Source organism: Larimichthys crocea, chromosome XIII (genome assembly GCF_000972845.2).
Source record: "Larimichthys crocea isolate SSNF chromosome XIII, L_crocea_2.0, whole genome shotgun sequence".
Classification (NCBI taxonomy): Eukaryota; Metazoa; Chordata; class Actinopteri; family Sciaenidae; genus Larimichthys; species Larimichthys crocea.
In genome coordinates this window covers 22,685,500-22,695,127 of record NC_040023.1, presented here as the reverse complement: position 1 = coordinate 22,695,127, position 9,628 = coordinate 22,685,500, and the positions used below count along the sequence as shown (strand labels likewise).

Sequence of the window (9,628 nt, the reverse complement as noted above, 5' to 3'; positions counted from 1 at the left end):
GAAAATGTTTTTTTTTTAATATATATTTATATTACAATAAAAGTAGGCAAATATTGATAGATGAGCGCATTCTGGTTTGTTCTCTGCACACATGACAGCTGAATCTAAGAACCAAAATGAAATGATTCGTGATTCCAAAAAAATATGGCTGCCCAATTTTACATAATCTCACAGGTTGCCTTGATTCAGTATGCCCACACCATGGTATTCACTGTTGGCTTAAACACTTTTCTGAAGGTGTCAACAAATAAACAGTGTTGCACTGAGCTTGGTTTTAAACAGTGGATTCTTGTTTTGAAATAGCCTCCCAAGACCAATTACAGTGTTTCAGTCTGGGGGTGTGTGTGGTGAGGCCAGGCCGAAGTTCCTCTCCGGAGTGAGATGAGCTGTTCTTAAGGCCATGCTACTTTTGGGATTTTGCTTAAGTTTCAGCAATGAAAGTGGAAATTACTGCCGGAGTGAGTAACAATGTATTTTCTTAGCATTTTACTTAAGCATTGCAAAAATCAATTTGTATTTTGTTAATAGTTTTTTTGTCATTCTCCTGTGTATTCTCCATAATGGTGTCAACCTCCTGGCTAATGTCGGTCATTTATTTTAACCTAAAAAAGGAAACAACATTTTGGACATTCTGGGTGAAACAACATTTTTCTAAATGAATTTCTAATAAGACCGTCCTATATGATTCTGGGAAAGCTCAGTTTGACATAGTTATCTTTCTGTCTTTCTCGAAGCAAACTGACCTCCAAGAACTGTCAAGGTTGTCTGTTTTGGTGCTTAATTATTCTAAGAAACCTTTATTGCATTTAGAGTTAAACGCTACTGTTTTTAATGACATGAAAGGCAAATAACAGACAGATGTGTGATGTGCTCATATAGTTTACATGTTGTCACACTGTGGGAAAAAATACTGGTTCAGGAATATATATACTTAAGTAGTGTATGTGATGTGAATACTGATGTGGTACACACATTACGTGCAGATAAGTTTTTGATATCTTGATTAAACCACTTTTAATTAAACATTGCAGTAAATTCCCCTGCATATCAGATGGTGCTAAATGGTGTCTCATAATGTGTGTGTGGTCCGTACGCTTGTCTACCTGCGGTAACTCTGACATATGAGCCTGCCACTGATTCAGATGGGTGCAAAGCATTCATGCTTTTATGAGTGTCATGATTTCTAATCTTGCTCGACCAATTACATTAACTGACAGCTCAGGAGACTCAAAGGAGCTGTTAAATTATACTGAAATACTGGGTCTTTATCTGGAATGGGTCTGTCGCTTGTCGTCAAGATCCTGGTGTCGTCTATAACATTTTTTTTTTTTAATGATTTAATTAATGCAAAGGCTTTTGTTCCAGCAGATCTAATGACAATATTTTCATACTGTGTACTTACTACTTAACTTGCTTTGCACTTAATTTTGTATAATGTTATTTAGTGTATAGGCAATGGAAGCCTTAAACCAGTGTCCACAGGACATGATGATGATGCTAATGATGATGATGGTGATTGTCAGATATAATATTCAAGGCCCTCCAACATGCACATGATCTTGGATTAAGCTCCCTATTTAATTTTAAGACTGACAGATCTACAGAAGAGTGCTTCAGGCTAACCTTGATAAATCGTATCAAACTCTGTATGTCCGGTTTGATGTTAACAGATTGGGTTCAGTTTTCAGGACATGATTCGCAGACAATGTTGTTGGCCAATCTTAATATGTTATATAGTAGACTCATTCATATCATTTTTCAAGGGGTGACATTACATCCTGACAGTACTCTAGACTCCATAAGGCATTGACCACATTTTTCTCATTTGCAGGGCAGAATTTAGAACAATTACCCAACTTATTGTCCTTCAGTGTTTGATATAGTTAATCAATACTCAAAACTATACTATACTAGACATGTATTACCTGAAAATGACATTGTACTGGGGCAGGGATTATAAGAAAGCATGATTGCTCAACTGTGTGATTTCTGTAAGGTACAGTATAGAAGTAATTTTCGCTGATGAGTCACTCGAGTGAAAGGAACAGAGTAGTCACTTTAGCATGATTCTCCAATCATATATAGGAGGCCGGATATAACGAAATATTGATGAGTTTGAAACTGTGGCAAGCTGACAGCTGAAATGTGTGCCCCCCGCACACACACACACTTTTTCTATCAGACATTTTCCCTTTGTGATAAGCAGCATATTAGCAGATCTCTGTGTCACCTCGTGTTTTTCACATCCAACCCTCCAGTGGCTGATGGATATCTAAGATGATTGTGATTATCACCGACCTGTACAGAGTAAACTATTGTTCTTGACAAATAGCATCTGGTTCTCCATTGTGAGAACATTCTGTACTACTCTGCTGAACATCTGAAGCACCCACTCCGCCCAGAGTGACAGCTTTGTTTATGGACCTATGGGAAAACTGTGACATACAAATGCTGAATGGCAGAGGACTGATAAACCAAATACTTACTGTAGTTGGAGTTCAAAAGAAGAAATGTCCGCTGTTTCCTTCACCTGCAGCTGACTCTAAAGAACACCATCATCATAAGGAAGGGAGAAAGAATAATCGAACTGGTACAATGTAGTCACTGGACTTATAGATTTTTATACAGCTTTTTCTGTGCTATACAATATCTGACTTAATGTTGACATGTAAGTATTGGCTTAACAGATGTCTGACAAACTCCTCAGAAGGATGGATCTTAACAAAGTGAAGTAACAATGAAAAAGCAAACACATTTTGCGATTAGACTTCTCTTCTTGTGATAGTGTAAAAGCAAAATCTCATCAGCCTAAAAGTCATTGCTCGTTTCTGTAATAGCCAAGGACTATATTTCAAGTAAGAAAATGCATTTTGTTCTGTATTTTGTTGTGTGTAATAATCCAAAAGATTCTGGTCTGCAAGGCTGGGTTACCACAATCCTTAATGGACAAAAAGTGAAGCCAAACACTGTGTAGAACGTAGCCAGCCGGATACAAGGCCAATTGGCACCCGTCTAAAAAGCAATAAAGAAACTGTAGCTCTTATTGCCCTTTTTTTCATTTTGATTTTTACTCATGCTCAAATATATCACAGTGTCTCACAATGTTAGCACAACCTGGCCAGTGACTCCAATTCAACATTCATATGTGAGCTGAGAGGCTCGATAAATATGTTACTTGTGGCACTGGTGTAAGCCGAGGTGCACTTAGAGAAGAATATTATTCTCAACAAAAAGATATGATTTGTGCGACCTGCAAGGGATTTTATTACACATCAGGCTTGAACTGTTTCCTTTTTACGAGTGCCATGCAACGCTCCTCTGTGTGTTAAATGACTGATACATGTGAACAAGAATACTCTGGTTCACTGTCATAAAATAAATAATACAATAAAGCTATTTACAATCTATTCCATCAGCAGCACCTGTCATTATCACAGCTGGCTTATCATGAAACTCTTTAAAGTCTCCATAGAATTACAAATGAATAAAGTGATTTTGCAGATGGTCATTGAAAATTCATGTATTAATAGTCATGTATAGTAGGTGTAATGATGTTGTTTAAATGCTTGACGGTTTACTACTTCCCGGCTGCGACCCCTGCCCACTCCTGGTTTTACAGGTGTGTGTAGAGTAGACCTAAACTTTCTCATGATTGACTCTCTTTCTCTCTCTCTCTTTCCCTCTCTGTTTCAATCTCTGGTCCTTTGTCTAGTTCCTTGTGGTGGCGTGTTAACTGACCGCAGAGGCACTATCCTCTCTCCTGGCTATCCAGAGCCATATGCCAACTATTTGAACTGCGCCTGGAAAATCTCCGTTCCTGAGGGCGCCGGAATTCAAGTGAGAGGACAGGGAAGCAGATCATTCTAGTATAGAGTTTGATGGGCAAAAATATTTTTTGGGTGGTTTAATATTTTTATAGATGCTGTAATTATCAAACAGCTGGCTGTTTTGCTAACTAATTTTCATTTGTGTAATTTGTCCGGCTTTCTTTTGTTCGTATTTAAAGTACCTTTCTCTTTCAGATTCAAGTTGTGACCTTCGCCACAGAACACAACTGGGACTCGCTGGATTTTTTTGACGGGGTTGATGGCAATGCTCCGAGGCTTGGTAGCTACTCAGGTAAAACAGATACAACTGAATTTTAGTTGTCAGCTCCCTCAATCAGACGTCACACAGCCCCAGCAGCAGACAGATGCAGTGATGGAAGCTGATGACATTTGGCATGTCCTTTGAGAATGCTGTCTAAAAAAACAGTTAAAGAAGTCAAAGGAGAAAAAATATCTTTCCTCTTTCACACAATGTTCCTGTCTCCTGCATTAGAGGCATTCATAATGTAGCTGCCGTTAAAGTCTGAAATTTTATAAGTGCAGTGTTGCCTTAGGGCTCACGCTAATGAAAATGGTGTTCTTGTCACATGTTAACCTCCTAGAAACAGGTCCTCACATCATTTTAGATGCTGAATCCTTGTATAAGAAGGGCTGGTGTAGCATAATGACGTTTGTGGTTGATATCTCAATTTGGTACAAAACTCTTTGCATATTGTAGTAGCTGCGCAGAACAGCTCTCACTGTGCAGGGCGGTGTAAGGTGCGAAAAGGCTAAGGCATTTTAAATGGCCAGCAATCAATTTTATCTTGGGCTAAAGTGACGAAGGTGATTACGAATGTATGTAAAAGTCTCCTTGCAAATTGCAGATGACACATGCCTGGAATAGAAAAAAAATGATCCCATTTTCTCATTTTATGTGTTGCCACACATACAGAATATTCTGCAGTGCAAATTCAGAGTTAGCATTAAAGACCAGGCTCGAGTTCATCCATTTGATTTTGTGGGTCTGATTGAAGTGTGTTGAACATGATTTCCACCATAAAGTGTTTAACAGAGATCGCATGTTTGATGTAGTTGTACAATCATCGTTCACATTGAGTATGTAGAATGTAGTCACTGTATAAATCATGTTACTGTCTCAACCTAAAGTCAAAGATTTTGGCTGCTGGCTCCAAACTGCAATTTCTTTATCACTGTATATCATTGGCTACTGTAATACTGTCTTTTCTGGTCGGCCAATGAATTGCAAATGGTCCAAAATGCTGAATGCTTTCTGACCAACGATGGCACAAAATACATCTACCTTTTTTTTTTTTTAATTTTAAAGTAGACTCTGCTCTCAATTTATGTCTTCATAGGAGTGGTTGTCTGTGATTTATTGTGTTATGTGAGGCATTCTGTATTTTTGTTTTGCACCATAATTTCATTTACGCTTGGTGATATGCACAGCAACTCTCATTTAGCAAGGTTATGGAGATGAAATGCCTGCTGAAAGCTGTAATGTCCAGAAATTCAGAATTTAGCTCCAGAGAATGTTTGAACAAAAGTACAGCAGAATTATTAATGTACCTAAATTATTATCTACACTGCATATAGCTAACACGTGCAGTATACTGTTTGTTCACATGCTGTACATGTCCACATATTTTTGGTGGATGTAAATGTAGAATATGGAATAGACATGTTTTTAACTCTCTTCTGTATATTGTATAATACAGGTACAACAATTCCCCAACTGCTGAACAGCACGTCCAACAACCTGTACCTGACCTTCCAGTCTGACATCAGTGTATCTGCCGCTGGCTTCCACTTGGAGTACACAGGTATGAGGAGAGACGGCTTGTCTGCCTGCCTGTCACTTGGTCTGTTGTCAGTTTGTTTCTATGTGTCCATCTGCCACCGGCTTCCAGCTGCTGCACACAGGTATACAAAATATGAGGGAGTGTTGGTGTGGGTGGCACAGTTGGACGTGGAAATAAAAATATATGATAAGGGAAGGGTTTTCTTTTTTTTCCCTTTGTATATTTAGTTGTTGTATCTGCTTTTCTGCCATGGTATTCCCAGTGGTGCCGTGTTTTAAGTCCTCCTATTGTTTAAAGTTACTGGACCAACATCCTTTTTCATTTAGGTACTAAATATACACCACTCTCAGTGGGCCTATTGCTTAGGGCCATATTTGCCTTGAAACATGCTAAACATTTACCTAGCACTTAAATTTAAGCAGTGTAGCTGGCCCCAGTGGAGCAACTGATTTACTAAGTCCTCCCATTCAAAAATAGTGTAAATGAAAATATGGGTGCTAATCTGCAGGTGATGCATGCAGCTGTAATGCACAGTCCTCAGTGACCAATTTCCCCACTGTTACTGTATTTACATCTCAGGCACTTTCCACTTGTCTCTTTAATTTCCAGGTAATTTTCCATACTCTACGGTTAGATGAATTTTAATTTTGTACCTTTTTGTCTCCTCCTCACGTGTGACTTTTTGCCAGCTTGTTACTTACCACTCCCCTCCATATTAAAGCAGTTTTTCTTACTCAAACGTGTGGCTATGGGAGATCCGTTGCCGCTCATTTTCAGTCAAGTACGTCTTGGACAGTGAAAAAGCACAGCCACGGGGAAAGCAAGAGTGTAGAAGACATGAACTCCATAATATTAAGCTACAGTAAAACTGGAGGATGTGGATTGCACAAGGGAATGAAAAGCTGCGATGAGAGCCCTGCTAACATAACCGACTTCTAGATCCCACAAACAAAACAACTAAAGAATAACATGTTTTGAGTAAAATAAGTTTCCGCATAATCTAAGAGTCAGTTCCCACAAATGCGTTGCAAAACAAAAGAAGCGTGAAAAAACATTGCTGTCACTGAATCTGTCCTCGCTGTCAGTCGTGTCAGTCCGCGAGCATCATACCACTGCTGAGAACGACTTCACAGTCATGTCTCGCGCAGTCAGTGCTTCGTTTCCACAACACCCTCCTCTTGCTTGGAACCACTCCGAGCTCTTTGCCTTCTGCACTAACCCCCTCCCCTCACCATAACTACCTACTGCTGAGAATCACTTTCAGTGCTGCGTCTCACAGTCAGCTCTTTCCTCTTATGTCTGTCTTAGACTTTACACTGTTGCCCTAGTAAAGTGCATTCCCTGATGCCATGTGTTAACCCAGCCAAACTCTTTTTTACTTTCCCTGTTGCTTTTCATATTTGTTAGCTTGCTTGCCATATGCTTCTACTGTCTGTCTATTGGCAAACATTTGTGTATGTGTGATCAAGCCATGTTGCTCACAGTTAAACTACTCATTAAGTATTTCTGTTTGTGTGGTCTGCTGTTTCCCATTTTGTTCTAGTCTAGTCTTGAGTTCATATTCTGTTCATGCGTTCAAATTACAGCAATCTTCTGTTCTGTCACGGAGTTGGTTAAATCTTTGTATCTTATATCCTGCCTGTGGTTGGCTTGAAGCACCCATTTATTTTTTTACACACTCCAGTTTTTAGCTACAAATTAATGCCCTGTAAGCTCAGTACAGTAGGAAGAAAAAAGCAAGACGGATGGGTACAGACCCAGCCAGTGAACCATCTGTTTTAAAATGTTTCCTTTGGGTGATTGTTGCAGTCCATTGAGACCAGCCATAGAAATTCTGTATAGCCTCTCACTACAACTTCTTAAGAGCCAAGTGTTTAACCAGCTCTCCTAAGGCAGACAGTATGCTATAGTTGAAAACAAAATTGGCGTGTCCTCACAGGCAATATGGCAGTTTGCATCCTAAATGAAGTCCACACAGGGCTTCAATCGCCACAGCCTGCAGACGCCCTTATTATTCCTACATAAGCTACATGTACTGACTGTCAGAAACAAAATGGATCAATTCTAGAAAACTTTCACTGTTTTTACTACACATCTAAATTCTGTCAAACCGTAAGACATTGCATATGACAAATGGGCGCTGCATATGGTAATTACAGTAGACATACTATAGGTAATATTCTTGCAGTACCTACAAACCTATAATTATGAACCTCTCAAGTAAATTATTGTGTCATGGCTGAACCTTGCACAGTCATTAAAGACCAAGAACAGAAATCACCTGCTCAGTACCTCTACTTGATTACTTGGAATAAAATGTTGCATTTCTCACTACACTTGCTTCTCGAGCAGACAACACAATTCATGCTGTGCTGCACTAATGCACAATGTAATTCAATATAAAATAACTATGCTGTTGTCTTTCTCTCAAGTCAGTATTTATGCAATTCTCAAGTCTCTAATTTCATGCTAGTACAAAGCCACCAGCAGTGTCATTTTCATCTGGATGTCTAGTCTCTTTAATTGTACTGGCATCTATCAAGAGACATAGCCAGAGTTTAATTCTGGTGCTTTTTTTTTGTCATGAAAATGAAAATAATTTCTCTTCTATTTCTCTTCATTTTTTCTCATTGTTTCACAAAGGCAAGCACAAACAGCAATTTTTGTGGCTTTACAGTAGTTGACAGAAGTGTTCACGTCTCTCTAAAATGAACAAAAAACCCAGAACCTTGACTCCACGTATTTTTAAAGTGTTGTAGTGGGTTGGATGAATAAGTCATTCTTACTAATAATGCCACCCACAGCTGATTGTTAGATGTATGAGGCTCTTTCAAATGAAGTCATTTAAATACTTGTAGACATCAGCAACAGGATGATATGTGTGCATTTTGAATTATATTACTGTTTGACATTGTGTCACAACAATGTGACACAACACTGGGATTACTTAGACTGAGAACGCACGCAAGTCAAGTCCATCAAATTTTAAACACGTTGCACAGCTCTCCTCCAGTACCCCATGTTTTATTCACCAAATATTTTCAGCTATCTATTCTTTATCAGGTTATTGTCCGAGGTTGTTTCTGGTTTCTTTGCATACAATATATATTGATCTGTCATGTGATAACATGAGATACATTCATTCTTTTCTTCAAAAATACTATTAAAAAATATTGATGTCCTTGGTTGTTACAAAAATACCAATGACCCTAGATACAGAATATGACATGATGGGCTGCCTTTCACGATATTCTCTAACAAATACACTTTTTCAATATAACCTTTCAGTGGATAAAAAGATTCAATATACATTTTTCAATACAAATAAAATCCAATTATTCACACTACTCTCTCAGAACACAGTGCATTTAACTTAACTCCGATCTGTGTCTGAACTTGACGCATCCATCAAAGAACTACATTTTCAATGATTCTCACAGAAATCCTGTTAATTCTTGAAATAGCTTTGAGTTTAATTCCTCATTTAACCCTCTTTGGCTTAAAGAGCCCAGTTTAGAAATCCAAAAATCCTCCTTCTTCTCCAAATCTCCCCCTCTCTTCTCAGTTCACATATATTCTGGATGAGATTGGATGAATCATTTCAGTGGATAGAAGTTTTGTATTTGATGTTACTTTTATATTCCACTGTTTGCTTTAATTTAATTAATTTTGTTTTTTTTATTTTCTCAATGTTTTCCCCTACATATCACTCTGGTATTTGTTTTGTTTGTACCTGTATGTGGATGGCTGAACCAAGGTTAACAGTTTTTTGTTTTGTTGGCACAGAATGTGCCAATTTTTCTCTTACATTATTTGCTCTTTTGAATATTGTACTTGGCTTTTCTTCAGACTGTAAGCTGTGTGCACAGTAGGCATCTTCACATTACATCCTTAGTTCTGTTACCTCCTTCTGAGCCACTGTTTTGAAAGATGAAAGAAGCTGATGTAATATCTTTTTTGACAGAGCAGTAGTTGTGCTGCATCACGACATGTTTTTGT

The 9,628-nt window shown here is 38.3% G+C and overlaps 1 protein-coding gene across 5 annotated transcripts in view; it reads left to right on the top strand.

Moving 5' to 3' along the window:
* LOC109138772 (CUB and sushi domain-containing protein 3) overlaps positions 1–9,628 on the top strand; it is a 205,529-nt gene that overhangs the window by 120,245 nt on the left and 75,656 nt on the right. For all 5 annotated transcript variants that reach the window (XM_027287060.1, XM_027287059.1, XM_027287058.1 and 2 more), the window contains 3 exons: positions 3,713–3,837; positions 4,023–4,119; positions 5,546–5,650. In XM_027287060.1, coding sequence (XP_027142861.1) covers positions 3,713–3,837; positions 4,023–4,119; positions 5,546–5,650 — 327 coding nt within the window. The remainder of the gene's footprint in view (positions 1–3,712; positions 3,838–4,022; positions 4,120–5,545; positions 5,651–9,628) is intronic.